Raw genomic sequence first — 25,346 nt, forward strand, 5'->3', positions numbered from 1 at the left:
TAAACCTACAAAAATACACTTTAAAACACAAATAAAATTAAGTCAACAAACATTCATCTGGTGTGTAGTGTTCTGTAAATAGTATCTTTAGGAGATTGTAGCAGAAAAATAGCCTTTCTTGGCAACACCCTTGTATTTTCATGGTGAAAATATTGATAATTTGAAGACCCTCAGTGGAATCCAGATTTAGCTATTGTTTTTACGCTGTAACAAAAGTAGCAGCAGGAGGTGAAATCAATGCCCTTGGAGGGTAGGGTCACAAAAAAGAATTTATTGCCACTTTTTTGTTCTGGAACAGTTTGCAATCATAAATTCTTCATAAACAGAATACTTCAGAGAATGGTCCGTCTTCATAAATATACGACAGAGGACATCAATTTCATTTAATTCACAATTTGTGTCAGCACAGCAGATGCCAATGCCTGCCTTGATAGGGTTGTTTAATATGCAATTGAGACAGAGTAATATGCAGCACAGGGGACAAAATTTCACAGATTAAACTGTACGCACCACTGACATTTCATTCTAATGTATTTCCATTCCACACTGTTCACCTTAGATGAAAGTAATATTAAAAACCATATCCCTCTATTTTACTATTGTTAGAAGTTAAAATCCTTGTCTTTAATTTTTTTCATGCCAATTAAAATGTAATCATGCCAATTAAAACAGTATGCCTGGTGGTGTTAGTGTGGTACAGGATTTAAAAAAATCTTCCCTCACCCTACTCTCTCACTGCAAACCTGCATGTTGTATTTGAATGATATTTTTTGTCAAAATGGCAACTATTTTTAAAGTCTCTGATTCATAAAGGATAGCTAAATATTATTTCTTTTTTCAATATAATGTTGACTTAAAATTCTGTTGAGGAAGCAATACACGTGACATAACTTAAACAATTTTCTAAAAATATTATTGTTATTTATCAAATTACCAATGGATATATTAAAATGCAATGTAAACAGACTTATCACTACTTTATCAAGCACATAAAGTTGCCATTCTTATCTATGTAGTAAACAACCTTTTAAAATGTCATACACTAACCACATTTCTCCTGTCTGAGATCAATGAATGCTGTAGAATTCAGCAGGTTTTGATTTAAGTCACCGTATTATAAAGTGAAAGCCATTAATTATTATTAAAAGGCAACAATACGTTAGATGAAAAACTTTTAACATTTTAAGTTACTTTGCACAACTGCAGAGTGTAGTGAATTTAAATGAGAAACAAGGACTTAAATCTGCAGTTTTTTAATCTCCTAGATTAGGCATGGCATAAACAGAATACGGGCATTCCTCCAAATCATCAAGGTACATGAAGAGCTTTTTATTCAAAATATTTTTGGAGTATTATTTATCTAAACATTTTTTTAAAAGGTAGAAAAATGGAAGGCATGCAAAATTATGCTCCATAACTGACATTGCCCATACTTGGCTGTTATAATTAATTATTTAGGTAATTGACAAATATAGCTTACCCTTGATTTGAAGTGAAGGCAATTTAGGAGAGAAGCTGATGAAAAAATACAGTTTAACTTTTCTCTCAGCTGTCTTCCAACAAAAGGACAGTACTGTCTCCTGCACGGTGCCATCCTGGTCTCTGGGTAACAGAATCTCTATATTGCCTTTTTGCCAGATTCTTGCAACTCAGTCTTTGGCTGAGACCCAGCCCATCATTGCGTGAAATGAATTACATGAAACTTTTTTTTTTTTTTTTGGCTTTTGTTAAAAGTGAGCTGGAAATTGAGGCACAAAACACAGGCTGATTCAATTCTGCAATTCAGATTTGGGTCAAATTTGCATCTTTGTTTTGGTGGCTTTAGTGTGACTTGAAAGCTGTAGTGACAACTCCACTTTTCATCTTAAGGGTATAGTAAATAGTTAAACAGTAGATGTCTCTTACATGTACCTTCAGAATAAATTCTATTAACATTCATTCAAGCATGACAGTCAGTATATATCAGATATACTGTATTATAGTTGACTTGGTGCATACCCATAATACATGGCATATTTTACTTACTTTTTCATGTATTAAAGAACCAAAATTATTAAAATCTGAGAGGAGACAAGCTCAGAAAAAAAAAATCAACAGAAGAGGAAAAGAAGTGTCTTTCCCATAATAGCATGAATAGCTTGTTTGAAATGTAGGTAGTGAATTGAAAGAGAGAGATATTTGTGCCTCAAATTAGAAATCAGACAGATAGAGTACTTCACTACGCAAAAAATGTACACATAACCTACAAACAGTAATAAAAATGCAAATACCCCAAGCAGTTCCCATTTTTCATTAATTGAATCCACTTTTTCAAGGAGATCATTTGGTAGTAAAACGCCACCTTTCTTCAAAGCTTCAACCTTACTAAGCAGCTCCGTTTTTTTCAGGTGTCTGATGGACATTTCCACACTGTATCGCTAAAATGAAAAGAGAAAAAGAGATACCATTAGGGAGATAGGTGTTCTTAGAAAATCATTGAACACAGAATTTGTGATGCTTATGAGCATTAAAAGTTTTTGTTCCCAATAAAATTTATGGGGAGGCTAAACCTAAGTACTTTGAGTAGATGAAGAATATTGCTGAATATATTATACACACACACACACACACACACACACACAGTTATTACATTTAGTTGACTAAGATTTATTTCTTAAACTCAAGTTTACCACATATTTGATCTTTAAAATATTCCAAATAGGACAATAACTGGTCTAGGGGGGTTTAATATTACAGTTAATTTTGGCCATTATTCGGCTCCAGAGTGCTGTCCACATCTCATCTCTGCCCCTAAAGGACCAGTCTCAAAGTGAAAGAAATAAAATTATTCATAAAGATTATGTAAGTTATCTGAATTCTCAGTTAACATCTTGTTTTCATTTTCTTTTCCTTAAAAACTCTGTGTGGGCTTGGAGAAAAGATACATATAAAGAGAAAAAGGAAAGCCAACATTTTAGGAATAGTCACAAATCGATGCTTCCTTATTGATTACTGTAAAATATCCCCCAAATCACAGTTGACAATAGAACCCTCTCCCCCAGTATGTATTATATTCTAACAAACTACCAAGAGAGTCTCTCCTAAAAGATGTTTTGCTGGAGAAAATGTAAGTGCTATTTAATATGACAGTTACTATGGTGATTCTCTTCAAATAACTCTATTTGGATAACTCCATAGTTAGTCCCATATTATGGATAGCCATAAATGACTATGACTGTACTTTATAAATGTACATGTAAAAACACCTCTGAGTAGAAAATCTAGATTCTGGTTAAAATATTAAACATATTTTACATTTTCAGCACATTTCCAAGATACAATAGCAATTTTAAAACTTTTTTCTTTCAGGCACTAAATTTAGGTCACTGAGTTCCATGGTAGTATTTTGTTCCTTTGCCCTAAATGACCAAGGGTGCCCTAAGATAAGCACCTTTATCAGAGTTAATGAGAAAAACTTTTCTCTGGGCAAATAAATAAATCAGTACGTTCAAATGTCCCCAAGCACTTGGGTGATTTCACTCACCTTGAAAACATGATATTATATAAGATCCCAAACAAAAATACAATTGGAAGCAGATTAAAGGAAAAGAAGGTATGAAATCACTGTTTTGGTTAATAGATCTTCAGCATTTGCGTGCATATGTTTGCATACTTTTAGTTTCATATTTTAATCTTTCGTTTACACTAAACATGCACATCACTTGTATTATGTAAACTTCTCCAAATGTTAGTCATTTGTGGATCACAGAACAAAATGTTTTAAATGAGGTGATTTAAAGCATTTCATATTATTAATGAATGTTGATCAGGGTGTCGGAGTATCCAAAATTACATGAATATGCATAGTGGAGAAAATCAAGGGTTGCTTTAGAGCACTTTTAGAATTTGGCCTGTGATACAGGAGAAATTCTGATTGCGTTTTCTAATGGAAGGCAATTACCAGGACCATGTTACTCCAGCACTTAGGAAACACGCTGTCCACTTGAATTTTCTGGATTCAATATTCAGAAGTATTCTAGAAACCTAGATAGTGTTTTATTTGTCAGAGTGATGATTGGAGGAGAGGACAATCTGCTTTATGTAATCAGGTTCCCATCTAAAATGATATAGCTGACAAAGATTTACATAATTAATTTGGTAAGATTTCCACATAATATTGGGGGAACCAGTATTTCAGGCAGGCAGAAAAATCTTATTCAAATATTCTACTTATGCCACATGGTATTACTCATTGACAGAGAGAGTCCTCTGGCTGTGCCACTTGGGAATGGCCTCTACCAGTTATCCCTTTAACTTGTGACAAGCTCATCCCCCCTCTTCACCCCAATTTTAAACAGCTCTCACACAGCAGATCAGTCAAGAAAGGAAACAGCTTAGATGTGTCCCATAAAAATGATAGTCTTACACAAATAAAAATATAAAAAGCAATTAATTTAATTTTAGATGTAATAAACCAATCTTCTCTGTCAAATGTGTATAAGTAGTCACTGCAATAGCTATTATAAAAGGTTATTACATTTTAAAGAAACTTGTCTTTATGTATGCTCTCGGTCTTTGTCACCATATAGCCAACTGTCTAAACAGCTTGATGAAAGATGTGATTGATGGACAATGCCTTCAAACTATAATGTAAAAGCTAAGACTATCTAGTTAATTGTTAGATGTATTGATATATGAATGAAAGGTACTAAAATGTTATATAATTTAAGGTGAAAATATTTATTTTAATTTTTGAAGCACATTGAAGGTTAAATCTAACATGTTTAGGGGGTCAAGCTGTATGTGTAATAATGTCAGGAGCTTATATTTTTGTTGATGCTAGTATGTTTTTGCTCTTCTGTCTCTTAACATCTTTTCAGAAGCATTAGACTCAGAAAATCAACTGCCAGCTCTATCAGTTTTCGGTCATCCTATCAAGTGGGGCTACTTTATCCTGTGGTGAGAAGATAATTTAATCTTCATATTCATTCCACCCACAGCAGTAAGTGAGCAGAGGCTGCCGCATTGTGTCCTGTAGTCTGGGGATGTTATGATATAGACTACTCTTCAATAGGCAAAAATGAGATTAGCAAAGTTAAAGTCAGAAAGCTTTTCTTGAGTGCTAAGGTAAATAAGCATCCAGTATTTAATTTCCCCACAGCACCTGCTGTGGGCCTCTCTGTCTAGTTAAAAATAAAATATACTCTCTTGAAAGGCCATATTTACATTATTAAGTGTATTTGCTTGGCCAATTCAATTTTGACTAATGAAGCCTCCTAATAGATATGTGAATGATCTAAATTAAAAACACAGGACAGTACTATTCTAAATGCCATCCCTGTGTATATAAATATAAAGAAAAACTTTAAAAAAAGGAGTTAAAAATAACTACAAACTCTAGCCCACCATTTTAACTAAGAACTAAAGAAGTTGTAGAAAATTCTTATTGAGTACTTACTATTAGCACAAATGCTAAAACTGAATTATAAAACAAGGCCAGCAAAAACAGGAATTTCTGAAATAAATATACTTAGAAATGCATGAAGACTTGATTGAGATAACTTTTTTGACAGTTATGCTAAAGGCTTCCCCGCCACACTGAAGTCCCCCTCCTTTTTTTTTGTTAGAAATCACACCGAAAATTCTGCCCAAATGGAGACTGGAACAATGCCTTGAAACAGTGTTAATTGTCACCATGGAAACCAGAAGAATAAGCCATTTTGAAACTGGTATAGAAGGCACACATTGAGCAACTCAAGCATTTTTCTGCCTCCCTCAATGTTAAGGAACAAGATGCCTTGTCACTGTGAGGTCAGAGAAAGAAAACATCATGAAAGGGTTGTAGATGCTCACTGTCTGGTAAATAAAAAAAATAAAAAATAAACTATATACAGCTAATGCTATAAGACTCTACCGAGTGAATCTTTTTGAAATAGAAGGATCATCAAAAGATGGCCAGGATTGGGGGATGGCTTCCACCTAAGCAAAACTTGAGGGCTATATTATGTGAACCTTGCCCCCAAAGCTCCCTGGGAATTCTGCTGTTGTAATAAAACTTCAGAAGAGGAAAGAAAAAAGGCAGCACGATGGAATTCAAAATAATGCTCTAAAAGCACACAGAGAGATTAAGACATCCATTGTAAGACTTTTGTATGGTGCTTCTGTTGGTTATGCTGAAAAGAGACCAGACATTGCTGAACAGAGAGTGAAGCTTTGGCTGCGAGAAACACACATATTAAACTAAAGACATTTCTTGATTATTAGAATAGGGCTGTTGTATTCTGTGTCATCAGGGTTTGAGCATTTACATCTTACACCATATTACTTTTAACTGAGCTTCAGTTGACTTTGTATTAGGAAAAGTTAAAACAAGGAAAATGATCTAGTTATTAGAATGACAGGATTGAATGTCTTTCCTGGTACAAATATAATGCCACAAACACCTGTTTATCCAGCAAGATTCCCTTTCCCATATATGCATGATTGACTGATAGATATGATAGATACATAGATAGATAGATAGATAGATAGATAGATAGATAGATAGATAGAAAGAATACACTGAGAAAATACAATATATCTTACTTAGTCTATCAGTAAGAAAGCAAATGCTAGGAACATACCAAAACACCAAACTATTGGCAAAATAATGTGTGAAAATATGCATTTAAAAAAAAAAAAATCCAGGGATGTGTCTATTTACAACTCTCACGTGTTTTCTGGCTAGTGTTTGCCCTCCTCATTCGAGGCTTCATGGTGGCCCCTCAGCAAGTCCATGCCTAATGCCATTCAGTGGTGAACAAAGAGTCTTTTTATATAAAAGTCCAGCGTCCAAGCTCAGCTGTACATGCAGAGTGCAGGAATCTGCTAGAGGCCAGTGTTGCCTTTGCAGCAGCTCTTGTGCTGCCCCCCTTTTCAGAAGACTTGTGTGTAGCATCTCACAATGCATATGATGCTGCACATGGAGTCAGTACCACCAACACTTCAAGAAGATGTTCAAAATTGAAGAAAAGGGTTCAAGCCCAAGACAAATAATAGTCGTTATTTCTTGCAAACTCCTTGTATTTTACCATTAGAATTTATGGTGAGTAATTGCATAGAGAAATTATAAAGACTCCTACAATTGTCCTTGTAAATTAATAATAGGTTTTCCTGATTGGGATAAATTTGCTGCTGAGCCTTTGGAAAAATTAAAAAGTGCAATGTCATTTAAAATTGCCAGAACTCGCACAGCAAATTACACCTGAGGTTAAGAATTGAGTTTTCTCCCTCTTCTAGCTTATTCCATTTGCATGATCTGGAAATCACATTACACTGGCCATGTACTGTTAATTGGACATAGATTGCATTATCTTTAATATAAATCAAACTACAAATATTAAAATGAATTGCAAATTCCCTAATAGAAGATCATAAAACAATCTTTTTTAAAATATCTCCCATTAATAATTTAATTCCAATTATATCACTCAGAAAACTTAAGTAGGAGACCTGGCAACTTATTTCTCCAATCATTTCTTTTAAATAACAAATATCTAAGCCTTTAAAAATAAATGTAGCTAGACTCTAGTCTAAGTGACTTCTAAGTCACTGTTACAGAACAAAAACAAAAACACCAATAACTGAAAACTTTCATGTCAATTCATATAAAATACTGCATAAGGACGCCAAGTCTACCTGTCTCCTTTCTTTCCTACCCATGTCAACAGTGAGAAAAAAGTCTCCTATAGATAAAATTTAGAAAGTTTAAGAACTATTTTGACCATACCCTGTAAAATTATAATATTGATTATTATTTTTCTATTTACTTTTTAAAACGGTTCTCTATCCCCTTAGATATTTCTATAAATTTGATATCTTTCTGAAGCCTTTGTATGGCCTTTAATGAGTTTATATTAAATATTTAATACTGTTTAGGGCATATCCACTACTACCAAAAACAGTCATATTCCCAGCAGTCCCACTGTTTCAGGCAGAGGACTTGATTGATCCTCCTAGCCTGAATTGAGTAGAATGAAAAGAAGCAGTTGGAAAATAGCTGCAATCATTTAATGCAGATGACCTCTGACAGCCTCGCAGCTCTTCTATCTGAACAGAAATTTGCATGGGGTCTCTGTGCAGAGGAACAATGTAACCTAAATGGTAGACAATCTTTATTCTAATGAAGTGGGTGTCAAGGTCAATGTAAAACTGCAATGATAAATGGTGCACCACTAGGCAAGAGAAGTTGCATAGGCATTGTAGTGCTTTCACATTAATTGAAGACTGAAATGCACTGCGTGAAAAGCACAAGCCTCTCTTTTCACCATAATGTGTTAATGCGCCAATACCAAAATGATTTCTTCAAGATGTTTGCCTGTTGACATGTATCTTACTGCAAAAATAACACAAATATAAAATTATGGCAAAAAATGGACATTTTTAGAATTTAATGTTTTCCTGGAATCGAATTACAAAAATTAAACAAAACGCTCCCAAATGATGTCCTGACACCTAATGTAATTCCTTTGATCCCTTTTTCTTTTCTTTTTCTATTTAGACCTGTCTTTAATTAGTTTTAACCAGGCAACCTTTTACAGAACCCTTCATTTGGGTACTTTGATGTTGAGCAAACTGTAAAAGAAGACTGAGGAGAGGAGAATCACTCAAATATTATTCTTTCCCCTCACTTCTAAGTTTTCTGCTTAGTCTGCAGTAAAGATCTTCAGGTGTTGTTTGTCCTGAATGAAAATGTAATGAAAAGTCTATGGTGTGTAAAAGAAAATAACTATTTTCTAGTGTGGGAACTGGAAAACCTTAATCTGGTTGTTGGAAATTGCCAAAATGACTGCACAGAAATAATTACACCATGACTTCAATTGGTCTAGCAATTTTGTGGCAGTCAATATTCTTCATCCCATAAAAATAAGGATAGTAAGCTGCTTTTTAAAAATCCTGATCTACTTAAGCCTGTAAAAGGGACATTGTTTGCTAATACACTCATTAGCAACCAAGCACTTTAACTTCATCAATTAAACAGGAAATGGAGTTGCATCATTTAGTTTCATAATTTGCTAAAATACTGATAAGAGCATATTATTAACCATTCTGAAAACATTTCCAGGCTCAACTCATAATACCTTATAAACTGCATTTTTATGGTTGATATTTTTTCAGATTCTGGTAAACTCTATGATATAGCTACATTTCCAACACTACACTTCCTGGTACAAATAGATTTTAATAAAGCAATTATAGTTATAATAGTCAGGAATGGTCTGTAGGTGTGCAGTCTTGGTGACAGAAGGCTATTAATATCCTTTACTATAAAATAAATGATATTGCTAGTCTGCAACTCTGATGTAAAAACAAATTGTCTCAAACGGAAATCAACATTCCTGAAATGGTAATTCAGAGAAAAAAAAATCCAACATGAAGGAGGATAGTGAAAAAGAAAAAAAAAAGTTACTGATGAAACTGTTTAAAAAACTGTACAGCTTCATCTGTGTGTGATTTGTCAGGTCTGAAGCTTTGACGTGCCCAAGGGGCAGACCCCAGCGGGGAGTAGGCTGCCGAGCTAAATAGCTGTGAAAGAAGTCTTAATGTAGGATGGAATTCAAACTAACCTTGACATGACCTCGGGAAAAATATGCAAAAAGTAAAATGAATGCTCTCTGCAAGATACATCCTAATTTTGTGGTAGAGCTGGTTAGTTTTACAAACATAACTGAGACCTTAAAAGAAAAATAGAAAGCTAGTAAAAGGGGAAAAGTTTAGAATTCAGGCAAAAAACGTAAGCAGGCATGTGTTACTGTGAAGGCATGTGAAGCATTTGGAACGAATCCAAATAAAAACCCACACCGAACAATATTGTTGTCAGCCTGTCTATTCAGGAAAATTGTTTTTTTTTTTTTTTTTTTTTTAGGTTGAATATAAATGACACAAAGCCAAGATTACATCATTGCATTACAAAGTCTGTTGTGGCTTTTAGCTGAACAAGCCCCACGGATCTATTGGTTTAGGACAGTAATTCAGCAAGGAGGTTTTAATGTGCTATTTTTTCCTCCAGTGTCAATAAAAAATACAGAAATTTAAGGAAGAAATATCCCATGTGCTCTCTAGTCTATTTCTTGCTTTTGATCTGTATTTGATAAGCTGAACTCCAGTTTTAGTTGATGCATTCAGTCCTGATTTGACTCTATTACAAATTTTGCCTGTTTTGAAATGATCAGCTTAGTAGGAAGGCATTTGCTCTAACTCCTTAGCCAAGAACTGGCTAACTCACTGGATATATGGAAATTTTAATTGAGTGTCAACTTGTGTAGAAATTCAATCCTATTACCTTCTCAATGCAATTTTGTAGCAATACCAGTTATTTACTACACTACTAACCAGATTTTAAACATAATTAAATTGCTAAGAACATACACCCAAAATCTAATGGCTTAAATCCCTTCACCAAGGATGTGAATTCCTGGATCAGGTGTATGTGCTTCCATTAGATTTTCATAAGCATAAAGTGAGCAGATGGATGCAATCATTTAGAAGCACGGAGAGTTTTACTGAGGACCTGTTGAACAACCATATGTAAAGATCATTGTTTAATGGATGTTATGCCATAGGTCTCTTCTTTGGTCCATTCTTATTAAATATTTTATTAATGACATAGATAAAGAAAATATGAATATGGCATATTGATCAGATTGGCAGATTATACTAATGTCACTGATCAATAAAGTATAATACATATTTTAGCTCAGAGATCATAAACTCAAATACCTAAACGTAGCAGTATGCTAGTAAACTGGTTCTCTAAGGAAAAAAAAAGAAGAAGAAGAAGGAGAAGAAAAAAAGACCTGATTTGCAGTGTTCATTGATTTCCCTGGTGTAAATACTCCCACTGTGGCTGATTCCAATCTACCAATGGTGGTTGCTGCTGGTAAAATTCCTAAATATTTAACAATATGCTCTCATAAGTCAGTATTAGTCAGCTCCAACACCTCACTACCAGGCAGATGATATTAAGGAATTGAGGAGGGCAAGGATAAATCTTCTTCTCTCTTTCATATTCTAACTATTGCTACTGTCATAAAAAAGAGGACTATTTTTTTAAAATAAAATAAAGACAATGCATAAATGTGACTATTACTAATATCTAATATCAGTAAGAGATAAGCGGGCATAGTGTGAACCGTGGAGGATGGGAGAGCATATGCCTCATCTAAAAGGGGCAACCCTTAACTCAGCTCTGCCAACTGTTACCCTGTGGAAATATGGCTTCGACATGGGTTCAGTATGGCAAGACATATACATTTTATAGCCTATACACACACACACACACACACACACATATATTATGTGAAGTCTCAAAATTGTTATATGTTGCATTAAAACTTTTTAACACTACACAGACCAAACTATGTCTCTGGATATGAATCTGCAGGCAACTACTTTATAATGTCTATTTCAGATGATAATAGACTCTAAAAGGAACAAAACATGCTGCCATAATGAGTTAAATCTAAGAAGGAGAAATGACAAATGTAAAGTCAGACAGAGTTAATAACCACCCCATTTCACCCCACTACCCCCACTCCAAAACAATAAAAAGTTTTAAACTGCATAAAGAATGGAGGTGACGAGGCTTCACTTGCCTTTAGGTTCAATGTGAGTCAACGGACAATGGAAGGTAGATGTAAATTTTTTAAAAAGTGAGATAGGAGAGTTCCCTTGACCCCTTCACAAGACTTGTGATAGAGCTGTGGCTTGTTTACTCGGCCACCTGCACTTAAACCCCTTGCAGGAGGGGGAGCACGCAGGTGAGTGGTTGCAGGAGCCAGGGCAAGTGATTTTGGGTGCCAGCAGGAAAAAACCCTGCACTGGCCCACGGCAGCGTCTAGGGATTGCCCATAACCTCTGGAGCCTCAGAGGGCACATGTTACAAACAATGCTCTTTTAGCATTTGCCATCCATGGATGGTGTTAAACAGCTTAGCGAAGAGTCAGCGTGATAGCCTTTTTGGGTTCCCACACCCAGTGCATCCTGAATTCTTGTCCAGCATCCAGGAAGAATTAGGTCACACAAATGGATTGAAAGGTGATGTATGCGGAAGATTTTACTGAGTGATGGAAGTGGCTCTCAGTGGGATGGGGAGCTGGGAAGGGGATGGAGAGGGAAGATAATCTTTCCCTAGAGTTTGGCCATCCCTGGCTGAACTCCTCTCTGACTGTCCGCAGCCAGCCGAACTCCTCTTGACATTCAGACGCTTCTTCTCTTCTCTCCTTCTCTGCTGCACTGCTCTGCTCTGCCAGTGGAGCTTGGGGTTTTTATGAGTACAGGGTAGGGGGCGTGGTGGGCCAGGGTGGTTTTGGAAAAGGCAACATTCGGGCAGGAAAATAGGAATGCATGTTCTCATTTAGGGCTGCAGTTCCAGGCTTGAGGGTGGAGCCCTTGCCAGGGACCCTGCCCTCTTCTACCCAATATTTCCCTGCTTCCTGTCCATAATGAAAGGAAATATGATTTTGGATTGAATTAAGACAAACACAGGGTTAAAAAAAGAAAGGTAATAGATATATTAGTTTGACTGTGATTTGCCAGGCCCCAACCTTGTACTGCTTGCATTCCATTTTCCAAAAGAGACCTAGACAATGTATTAAATGTTCCAAAAAAAGAACTTCAGTAAGGGAGAAGATTCAATACTTCCCCAAGGGTCAAGCTGTTGAATGAGCTAAAGGTATTCAGCTAAGAGGGCAAATAAAAGTTAGAGGTGAAAGAAGAGAGGAAGGACATGTTAGCAGACTTTGAATTTTTAGAGGACTTTCGCATAAAAAATATTAATTTGTTCCATCTGACCTCAGAGGTCAGACTGGGGGTCAAAGGCTGAAGCTTGAGTAGGAACACAGCATGAGAGATAGTGAGTTCCCATTCATCAGAGGTGTTCAGGCAGAGATGAGAAGTCTACCTGGCTGGGATATATTATGGGCAAATGAAGCATTGAATGAGGATTGGCCTGGAAGATAGAGCCTAAAGTTCCTCTCTGTTTTAGAAAGTTGAGCTTCTTTGCATCCACATTCATAAGATCAGCCATAACAATTACATTATCCCAGGTAAAAGAAATGCCAAGACTGAAAATCACCAAGTTAAGAAGAAGGTGTCACTCGCTGGAACAAGATTCAGAAACAAGATTCTCATGCAGAAAAACCTGAGAGAACAACAATGGAGCAAAGACACAACTACATAAAATGTAAGCTGTATAATCTAAGCTAAGATGGGCTATAGAGAACCAAAAGAAAGGGCAGGGTTAACTGAAAATTCTAAAACTGTCTTCAATCTATCCTACTTTAGAGAGGTGTTTCACTGAATCTGAGGTACAGAATGAAACATTTCAAGTCTTTTTATCTGATAAATATAGGAGACTTCTACTATAGAATTTATGTGGTTAGGTTCATATTTCAACAACGTCCTTCCTGTAAATTTTTTTAAAAGACATAAACTTCAAGATAAATATCACCCTCAAAAATTTCCTTCATCAATACAGACTTTCTTCAGTAGATATCGAAGATGTGCATTATAACCCTTGCTACCAGCAGCATGGGCATAATTGCAATTTCTCCTCCATGCTATGAAACTTCAGGGTTGTGCTATATTACATTGAAAATCTACACATCTCAAAGGGTTTTCTGTGCATTCCAATGCACTTTAGTGACGATGTGGATCATTGCCATAATACATCATGACTACCCTAATTATGGTTTCATTATGATGCCCCATATCAGGGCTGTTGTAATGTCATGTCAGCACATAGTAAAAATAGTTATGCAATTATGTAATATCTGTTAGAGTATGCAATGTAGGAAGGAAAAAAGACTTGAGGCACAGCAATTAATGTAATGGAACTCAGTTTTCTCCTTTAAAAAAGGTTTCCAATGTAAAAGTTTCATTTATTTTGTTTTCCATTTCCCAACCTAAACGAACACCTCTAAACACAGCTATTTTCTGTTGAATTTGGCACTACTACATAATTTTTTAAAGTTTTTTTTGAGACAGGTTCTTGCTGTGTTGCCCAGGCTGGAGTGCAGTTGGCTATTCACAGGCATGATGAGCACACACTATAGCCTTGAACTCCTGGGCTCAAGTAATCCACTTGCCTCAGCCTCCTACATAGCTGGGACTACAGGTGCATGCCACTGCACTCAGCACAACTACTTAATTTAGAATTTTCTAATAACACAAAATAAGAAGAAAAGGAAAAGAAAAATCTTTGATTCTAGCTGTTCTCCAAACATAAGAAAACATTTACCTAATATGTGCTATAAGAAATCCAATAACAAGTTAAGTGTAGTAAATTAAAGTCCACTGAAGAATTAACATTATGCAAACTTCAAACACAACAGTCACATTCTTCTATCTTCCATGACCTCTTGTGTGGACATACCACTATTTGCCTTACCCCCTAAAACTTGATTGACCACCTATCTCCTAAATTAACTATGATAATGAAATGAGATAAAGCAATCATATGCATATTTACATCCCTAAGCTACTAAAACCATAAATATTCACTTGCCTTTAGTCTAGCTGCTAAAATATGCCCAAATATCTATAAAAACAGAAATGTTATTTGCCTTGTAAATTTGAAGAATAAACTTTAAAAGATGGTGGCTATGCCTTCTTTAGTTGACCACAGAGTATCTTGAATATTTGAGGCCTTCAGAAAGCCTTGAGTCAGTGAATAGTTTCTCAAACTAAGTGATGTATGAATTGCTGTTTGTTGTTTTAATATACAATCAAAGGAGAACTTATATATCATAGGTTACCACATATCTTTATAGCTGAATTACAGGCCTGTTCAGTGCAAGTATTTATAATGAAAATGCTGAAGAAGCCTGAACTATGGATGTGTATGGTTGTGCAGCAGCAGCAGCAGCCATTTCAAATATAGATGTATTTTTAGCATTAGGAGGCACTAAGTTTGTTTAAATCTGGACTTTTTTTTCCTACAATTGCAAGTAATGTTAATAGCACACTGTAAATGTGAAGGCTAAGTGTGCAATGTCAAAATAGACTGGATCTCTCTGAAAATTGGAAATTCAGGCTTTTCAAACATAATCCAGATGTTTGGCTTTTATTCAGATTTCAAGAAAGAGGGAACTAATATGATATAAAATTCATACATGCATATTTCATTAGTGCCTTTTGTATCACTGAATTAAACATTCTGAAACGTGCTTTTCCCAAATCACATAGTTTTAAACCAAAGCAGTTGCCAAGATGCTCCGCACCTCAAAAATAATGCCAAATTAATTTCATAAGGAAGAAACTATATATTTCTTATGTTAACTCTGTTGATATTTCCTCAAAGAGATATCTTGCTTTCTCTTTGAGGATAAGAAGAAAAATGAGAAGTAGAACACTATAGCCATTGTAGTTTATCAAAAACGTGTTGCTGCAGAACATGGTGGCTTTTGAAATCTATGAGAATCAGTTGCCTAAATAAAGGCCCTTATTGTCATCATCAAAAAACTATCTTTTCAAGTTTCGTGCAAATGGGCATTCCCCAGGGACTAAGGACTCCAGCACTGAGAAGCTGCACCCAGAATTTACCACGTGATGGTAGGTGTTAAGACAGAGCTGATCAAAGCATTTCCAAGGTTGCCTGTTCCCAAAACACAATGCAAGTGCCATTATACCTTTATGTATTCACATTGTGACTTTTTTTTGCAGAGTATTTTTAACTTTCAAAGGGTTTTCACATCTATAATCTTAACAGATCCATAATGCTATGGAGTTTTTCTTGGTGACTGCTCAAATCCCTGTATAGTGAAAATATCTGATTTCTTATGCTACTTTTTAAGAATATCTCTGGTGCCTTCACTTCAGATGAGGATAGGCATGGTTTCAGAATTAGATTATAAGCTTCTACAAGGGACTGTAGGAGGTCAGAGACCACGTGTTATTCACTCTTTACCCACTGTAATTCTTAGCATTATGGTTTAAATGTAGGAGGTTGTTGGAAAATATTTATTCATTTGAATTTCTCCCAAAAGAAAGTCCAGGCAGATATAGAGAGCTGTTGAAATATATGCCAGATACAGTGTTAGTACACAGAAATGAGTACAGTGTGATTGCTTTATCTTTGAGCTTCATTTTCTGTGAAAAACTTATTTGGTGAAACATCCAATACAGAAATATTATTCTCAATTTTCAGACAGAAGCCATGAACAAAGTTAATCGTTTATCATGGCCATGAATGGTTAACATAAGAAAAGCTTCTGTGAAAACCTACCAAAGAAAAGAGGAAGGTGGCAGTAGTTCTTTGAATATTTTAAGGGCACCTTTTATCAGGCAGTGTTTTCTCATAGCAAGAACAGTTGATCAGAATGCGAAAGGCTAAGTCTAATTTCTAGTTCCGATACCAGTATGCTACAGACTTAAAAACCTTTCTGTTCTACCCATCCCCTGACCCCTTAGGCCTTTTTGTTTCTTTTGGGTACCTACCCGTATTTGTCAGAAAAATATTTTGACAAAATAAATTTTAGAGATTTTAGGCTTTAAGGCTTAAACACTGCTGCTGCAGCCTCAGGAAGCTTGACTGTCATTTCAATGGATTGTTCTTTTTTTTGTTGTTCTCCTATGGCAAGCCCGTGGGGAAAGTTAGTAATATTAATTCTGTCTTACACATTAAAAATTGATACATAGAAGCTAAGTGACTTGCCCAAGGTCAGTAAGATTGTACTAAAATCCACAAATAGAATTTCAGGAGGAATTTCAGCTTAGCTTGGTAAGCCATACTACCGCTCTTGAAAATACATCTTTAGATCTCAGTCCAGAAGTCTGAAGAAATTGGTAGGCCCTAAGAGTATAATGTAAATAAAGTCAAGAATGCCATTCAAAGTGACATTGGAGTGGCCAACACATACTTAAGAACCCTACTCTTGTAGCCTCTTTAGCCAGATTCATTTGGCGTAGGCTCATCCTCAAAAACCCAACAGATTTTTAATAGCCTGAGGTTGAGGCTAAAAGGGCAGATAGGAGAGTTCTCACTGATAGTCATGCCTGTCACTCAGAAGAATGACAGTTCACAGTTTAAAGAAGCTCTAGGATACAAGTGGAAATTTGTCGGTATAAACTAAGACCATAAAGAACAACCCTTGGTTATAACTGCTTTTGAGCACTTTTTCAGCTATGTAAAGGAGTCTGCTATAAATATTCAAGGAAGTTTCTTAGAATAGTTCCATCAAAGAGAAACAGAATGTGTGTGTGTGTGTGTGTGTGTGTGTTTGTGATAAGAGACAAGAGTGATACAAGTAAAGAGGAGGAAGAAGTGAAAATTTGGAGAATGTAATGATGGAGATGCATAGTTGCATGGAGAGAAAGTTAATAAGTAAACAGGGGAAGTTACAAAGGTTTCTCCAGATAGGAAAAACAATTCCTAGTCTACAGGGAATAAATCCTAAAAACTACATAAAAATAAACAGCATTGCAGAAAAGGAAGCACATTATAGCTGGAGAAAAGGTCTTAGTGAATGGCTTCCCTGAAATAAACAGATGAGAGAATATGATGTTGATGACTTAAACATTTTGCACAAAGGCTGAAAAAAATTCATTAAGAGGATATTAGAACCAAAAGAAGCAGAAGTACAAGGATGTGGCCATTTAGCACGGCTTATAGCCATAACAAGGGATAAATTTTCAAGAAGATGTGAGTACTAAAACATGTGATTTTTGAGAATTTTCCCTAAGCACCTTCACTGGGCACCATCAATCCTGCAACTGTTACTTCTGCCTTTGTTCTCTTGGCGGCTTGCCACCTGATCCACCTGATCCAGGGAAAGTCATTTCATATTTCCATGGTCATCCCATCTGCAAAACAGGGACAAAGCTATCTTTGCCACTTGTCTAACACAGATATTTTAAGAGGTAAATAGATCATATTTGTAAGAAATTTTAGATCTCAATATAAAATACACCATTAATAAGAAGTCTTTGATTTTAACACACATGAGTTTTGTAATAAGATTTTTTGGTTTGCTACCCATGTGAAAGCAAGACTGCAAATTTCCCATGGTTTTTATTTTCTGTCTTAGAAATAATGTATTGTAACTATTGTTGGGCCATATTAGAGAGTAAAAGAAATCACACATCAGGGTGAAGTCATTAGAAAGGTAAATACAGATAGATAGATAATGTATACCATATCATATATAATTAATATACATTATATAATGTAGATAATATATAATTATATATATTATGTATTTTCTAAAAGACAGGAATATATACATATTTAGAGAGAGTACATAGTATATAGTACATATATGTAGTATATACTAAATATATAGTGTATACTATAGTGTATACTAAATATGTAGTGTATACTATAGTGTATACTAAATATGTAGTGTATACTATAGTGTATACTAAATATATAGTGTATACTATAGTGTATACTAAATATATAGTGCATACTATAGTGTATACTAAATATATAGTGTATACTATAGTGTATACTAAATATATAGTGTATACTATAGTGTATACTAAATGTAATTGTGGTTTTTGCCATTAAAAGCAATGGCAAAATCCCAATTACTTTTGCACCAGCCTAATAGTATATAGTACATAATACATACAGTGCATATATATATACAGTGACAAAGTTTTACTATTTTTCTTGACTCTTAATGAAGGGAGGAGGGAGCTTGTTGATATTACCTATTAATACTACTTCTTAAAATCTATACATACGTAACCATTTAATCACTCATGAGTGATTAAACATAAACATGGTGACAGAAACCATGCCAAACATTTTAATTTGTAAATCAGTGAGATAAAAGGGTATTGATTAAGAAAATTAAAAAAATTAAATATATGCCTGGAATCAGACTGCCCATATTTAAACTTTGCTTGCATTGCTTACTAGCTGTGTACTTCCCTGTGCCTTAGTTGCTCATTTGAGGATACTGTTAATACTTCATTAGGTTGCTGTGAGGATTGGATGAGCCAGTATCTGCAAAGATCCTAGAACAATTTCTGTTACATAATAAACACTATATACAAATGTTTGTTCAAAACATTCTTAGCATGCAACTCTGCATGCTAAGAAAATATGACCTCTGGCATAACTTTTCTCATCTCTTTTATGCCACTAATTCCTTATTTGTATATATAACTTCTCTTCACTATATGAAACATTGAATCTAGGAATTCACTAGAATTTAAAAAAAATCTTTCCTTTTATTGACTTTCACTGAACACATGGGATAAAAGCTATATGGTTTGTCACTGATTTTCCTCTTCTCCAGTTTGTCTTCCTGTTTTTGGTAAAGTCCTAGGAGCATGTCAAGCTAATTCCTAGATCTGAGGCTTTTTCCCCCTAAATTGCATTATTTTGCAATGCATCTATCTCTATTCCAATTATTTAAATTCTATCCAGTAAGGTTCAGTTCAAATATCATTTCTTCCATAAGGACTTTCTAAGAAGACTAGCACTTATTTTTAATACCACACGAATTTGCTATCTTTGCTATTATTTCATGTTTTTTCATTTTGCTTTTCTAAGTAGATTATAAATTACGTAAGGAAAAGGATAACCTCCCTTTATTCGGTTCTCCACAGCACACCATAGTACCCTAACGAATCACAGTCACTAAAATGAGATAACATCATTCCTTATTCCTTTTAAGTAAAAGTAAAATAATTAGACCATTAATTCCTGATATATGTATTAGGACATATGGACATATGTAATTTTCAAAATATATGTGATAAGAGAATTCAGGTGAAAAATGTCTTTGTGCTTAGACACACAGAGAGTGACGCAAACCTCATAAATTGTTAGTTGAATTTGATACCAATTAGTACAGTTTGCAAGGTAGAAAAATTTGTAATCAATTTTTCCTCAAGCAAATATGAATCTGCCTTCGACCATATAGCTCTCCAGAGAAGCACCCCCAGTAGGGAATTTGAAATTAGAGTGATTGCCTGTCACTAGGTCTCCCAGGGTGTAGACTTCGAATTCAAACGTGAGTCTGTTCTTTACCAAAATGCCTTAGGGACTATTCAGGTCCTTTCCTCATAGACAGCTAAATGTCTGTAGTCATATTTGCCATGACATCCAATGTGACAATTCAAATACTGTATAAATTACCAATGTGTGTACCACAATACAAGCAGAAGGTAAGAAAAGGTTGCTCATATATTATGAAATGACTTAGTTCCAATGGAAGTCTAAGCAAATATATCTGTTCCATGCTGTGAAAACAACTGAGGGGCATTTGGTAATTCTGCCTAAAGAAGAACGTAGAAAAATTAAAATGTGTGGAAAATAAGACGTCAAAGAGAAAGCTGAATTTCCATTACAGACAGCAAAAGACACCGCAGAGAATCCAATGGAAGTTATCTGCCACTGAAAAAAAGTAAAATGGAAAGGAAAGTGTCTAAGAAGTTTCATAAAATATATATTTATATTTTTATTGTCTGAAATGAACAAAAAGTGTGGTATTTAGAAATTATACACTTTTTATGGTACTTCAAAAAAAATACAGGCATACTTGGTTTTATTATGCCTTAGAGATACTACAATGTTTACAAATGGAAGGTTTGTGACAACCCTGTGTCAAGCAAGGCTATTGGCACAATTTTTCCACAGCATGTGCTCATTTTGTATCTTTGCATTACATTTTAGTAATTCGGTCAATATTTCAAATTTTTCATTATTATTTTATCTGTTATGATGATCTGTGACCAGTGATCTTTGATATTACTATTGTAATTGTTTTGGGGCACCACAAACCGTACCCATATAAGACTGTGAACTTAATCCGTAAGTGTTGTGTATGTTCTCATTGCTCCACCCACTAGCAGTTCTCTCTGTTCCTCAGACCTTCCTATTCCTTGAGACACAACAATATTGAAATTCAGCCAAGTAATAATCCTACAGTGGCCTCTAAGTATTCAAGTGAAAGAAAGAGTCACTCTAAATGAAAAGCTAGAAATAGCTAAGCTTTGTGAGCAATTCAGGTAAAAAGCTGAGATAGTCTGAAAACGAGGCCTCTTGTGCCAGTTAGCCAAGTCGTGAATGCAAAGGAAAAGTTCTTGAAGGAGATTAAAAGTGCTGCTCCAGTGAGCACATGAATGAAAAGAAAGTGAAACAGCCTTATTGCTGATAGGAAAAAAGTTTTAGTGGTCTAGATAGAAGATCAAACCAGCCACAACATTCCCTCAAGCCAAACCTAATTCAGAGGAAGGCCCTAACTCATTTTAATTCTATGAAGGCTAAGAGAGGTGAGGAAGCTGCAGAAGAAACGTTGGACACTAACAGAGGTTGGTTCACGAGGTTTAAGGAAAGACACCATCTCCATAACATAAAAGTGCAAGGTGAAGCAGCAAGTGCTGATGGAGAAGCTGCAGCAAGTTCTCCAGAAGATCTAGCTAAGATCATTGATAAAGGTGGCCACATGAAATAACAGATTTTTCAATGTAGACAAAACAGCCCTCTATTGGAAAAAAAAATGCCATCTAGGACTTTCATGGCTAGAGAGAAGACAATGCCTAGCTTCAAAGCTTCAAAGGAACGGCTGACCCTCTTGTGAGAGGCTAAAGCAGTTGATGATGGTAAGTTGAAGCCAGTGCTCATTTCCTATCCTGAAAATCCTAGGGCCCTTAAGAATTATGCTAACTCTACTCTGCCTGTGCTCTATCAATGGAAGAACAAAGCTTGGATGACAGTTTATCTGTTTACAGCACAGTTTACTATACATTTTAAGCCCATTGTGGGGACCTATGGCTCAGAATAAAAGATTCCTTTCAAAATATTACTGCTCATTGACAATGCATTGGGTCACCCAAGAGCTCTGATGGAGATGTACAATGAGATTAATACTGTTTTCATGCCTGTTAACACAACACTCATTCTGTGGCCCATGGATCAAGGTGTAATCTTGACTTTCAAGTTGTCTTGTTTAAGAAATACATTTTGTAAGGCTATAGCTGCCACAGATAGTGATTCCTCTGATGGATCTGGACAATGTCCATTGAAAACCTTCTGAAAAGGATTCGCCATTCTAGATGCCATTAACAACAGTTGAAATTCATAGGAGGAGATCAAAATATCAACATTAACAGGAGTTTGGAAGAAGTTGATTTCAACCCTTATGGATGACTGAGGGATTCAACACTTCAGTGGAGGAAGTAATAGCAGATGTGGTGGAAATAGCAAGAGAACTAGAATTGGAGGTAGAGCCTGAAGATGTGACAGAGTTGCTGCAATCGCAAGATAAAACTTGAACAAATGAGGTGTTCCCTCTTAAGAATAAGCAAAGATAGTAGTTTCTTGAGATGGAATTTACCGCTGTTGAAAATGCCGTGAACACTGTTGAAATGACAACAAAGGATTTAGAATATTACAAAAACTTAGTTGATAAAGCAGCAGCAGGGTTTGAGAGGACTGACTCCAATTTTGAAAGAAGTTCTACTGTGGGTAAAATGCTATCAAACAGCATTGTATGGTACACAGAAATCTTTTGTGAAAGAGCCAATCAGTGTGGCAAACTTCATTGTCTTATTTTAAGAAATTGCCACAGCCACCCCAACTTTCAGCAACCACCACCCAGATTAGTCAGTAGCCATCAACATCGGGGAAAGACCTTCACCAGCAAAAAGATTATGACTTGCTGAAGGCTCAGATGATCCTTAGGATCTTTTTGCAATAAAATTTTTTTTAATTAAGTACATTTTTAGACATAACGCTATTGCACACTTAACAGACTACGGTATAGTGTAAACACAACTTTTATATGCACTGTGAAACCAAAAGATTCATGTGACTTGCTTTATTATGATATTCTCCTTATTATGGTGGTATGGACCTGAACTCGCAGTATCTCTTAGGTATGCCTGTATTATATTTATCCATGAGTTTGTTCTTTTAGCCTGTGAAATCAAGTCTTAAAATTCTGATTTTGTTCAATTGCTTATAGGCAAAGTCAATTACTAATTGAAGTAATCTTTGATTTTTTTCACCAAAGAGAAAATAGTGAAGTTGGAATGGACCTGAGAGACACTGAGTCCACCCCCCTCACTTTACAGATGAAGAAAATGAGGCCTGAGAGGATAAGAATAATTGCCCGAGGGGAATCTGGCCTCCTTCTCCAGGGCTTTATCACATGGCTTCTCAATCTTCCTTTGCTAACACTGGTCTTTAGTGAAGCTTAAAAATAAGATCAAAGAAAGCTCAAAAGGGGATCTATAGAATAAAATAACATAAACTGGGGCACTGAGATGAGGTCCATCCATTCACTTCGAGAGAAATTAACATATAGAGATCTGAGCCTCTTTGGCCTTTGTCTTTTCCTGAGGAAGCTTCAAGATCAGTTAACTCTGTATACCTATGAGAGTGGGACTGAATCATGGCAAAGCTATTAGTGACAACCAAGCTTCTTTATTAAAAATCCATTTTGGTGTATGTGTGTGTGTATGCATTTAAAAGCATTAATTCATTTTATAAAAAGGTCCGTGTGAATCTATTTATGTTTCAAGGCCAAACATGAAGTGTAGGGTTCAATGAACAATTTCAGAGCAGTCAAGCCACCAGAGAAGTGCCTGTGAGCACAGTGACAGCCAAAGTTGAAAGAAATGTATAGGATCCACTTTCTGATTTTCTTTGGTTACCACAAGCACAATAGAGTATAGGAGGCCACCTGGTGGTGAAATGAACCAATTAACCATTTAATGTTATCCTGAAAAGCAAGCAAAACAGAGTTTGGGTTGTTACAAAAGGAAAACTAGAACCTGGGGCAAAAGGATAATAATCAACAGATATTACTGCAATATAGCAGATAGAAAATTGAATTGGGAAACCATTTAAGTCTGTAAAATAATGGATATTCCTAAACTGTTGCCATAGTAGTTATTATTTATACCAGGGATTAGCAAACATTTTCTGTAAGGAGGCAGATAGTAAATAGTTTAGGCATGCTGGACACATGGTCACTGTTCATGCTACTCAACTCTACCATTGTGTAAAAGCAGACATAGATATCTCATAAATGAATGTGCCTGGCAGTGTTCCAATAAAACTTTATTTTAAAAATGAGTGGTAGGCTGCATGTGACCTGCAGGTCATAGTTGTCAGCCCCGATTCTGTTTTATCTATTGAGCACATACTATTTACCAAGGACCAGGTGAAGCCCCTATATACATTACTTCATAGAATCCTAACAACAACCTTTCAAGGTAGGTGTTATTATCCCTACTTCCTACGTTTAAAAACGGAAGCCTAAAATGTTTCAATAATTTAGAGGAAAAGGCACTAAGCCTCACTCATTAGAAATGCTTTGTGTAGCGCCATGGCCATTTTTTTCCTCTGTGATTGCACACCCTTGTTCTGACCCTCCCTCCCATTTATCTTGCGGAGGCTGCTTTCGGTTTCCATCAGTGGTGACTCTGCTCCTGTTTCTCCACCTCATGTTCCCTTGAAATGTTGTTTGTCTCTTAACATCTTTTTCTCCATCACTTCTTTTATGTTTAAAAACTTTATGTCAGTTTTCATAACAACAGATGTAAGCAAGCATGAAAAAGAGACAAAAGCAATGTATTAAAAATAGATAGCCACATATACAACAATAAGCCAAGGAAACTGTCATATTGTGTATGCTCCAAATGGAATGTGAGCCAAAAACACAATGCTCACTCTTACATAAATAATATATTACGTATCCACTGGGAGAAGAAGTAGCTCTGTCCCTAAATGGAAGAGGTTTTTTTTTGGTCCATTTTTTATGTCATGTTCTTTTTCTTTTTAAATTTTTTTAAAGGCTTATACTGTAAGTCATACCATCTTAGACAGGCTACATTCCTCTTCCAAACCATCCATGAACTATTTTATTAACTGTTAATAAGAGGTAGTTGAGAAACCTGATGGAGAAATCCATGGAGCTTGTTAAAGCCTCTCAAATATATGGATTTACCAGCAGTCTTTAAATATTAGCATATTTTCTGCTACAAAAGAGGATGGAAGTGGTTTCAGTTAGATGGAGTGTAGACAAAACTGAAATAAATGACTTAAAAAAATTTGTTTCACCAACCAGCTTTGAGCACCAAAAAATTTTCTAACTTGAAACTGCAAAAGCTTGAGAAACGTGACTATACAGAAAACAGAAGAGCTAGTTACAGAGCATGGATTCTGGTTGATTTGACAATTAATACCACCAACAGAGAGGATTTACACTAGATATAAGAAGACTTTCAAGAAAGGAAGAGTTAAACGCTTTAATGGAAGGCTGTGGAATTCCCTCTGGAAAGATCTTTAATGCAGGACAAATTCTCTCCTATATGGAATGGATAAAAACAATCCTTGAAAGAGAAGGAATGAAATGAACGTCCTT

General features: G+C 35.5%; 1 protein-coding gene across 3 annotated transcripts in view; it reads right to left on the minus strand.

Annotated features, from left to right (window-relative positions):
- Window positions 1-25,346, minus strand: part of AKAP6 (A-kinase anchoring protein 6) — a 627,789-nt gene that overhangs the window by 99,610 nt on the left and 502,833 nt on the right. For all 3 annotated transcript variants that reach the window (XM_055291569.2, XM_055291568.2, XM_063645887.1), the window contains exon 11: window positions 2,271-2,417. In XM_055291569.2, the coding sequence (XP_055147544.1) occupies window positions 2,271-2,417 (147 nt within the window). The remainder of the gene's footprint in view (window positions 1-2,270; window positions 2,418-25,346) is intronic.

Source organism: Symphalangus syndactylus, chromosome 9 (assembly GCF_028878055.3).
Source record: "Symphalangus syndactylus isolate Jambi chromosome 9, NHGRI_mSymSyn1-v2.1_pri, whole genome shotgun sequence".
NCBI classification, from domain to species: domain Eukaryota; kingdom Metazoa; phylum Chordata; class Mammalia; order Primates; family Hylobatidae; genus Symphalangus; species Symphalangus syndactylus.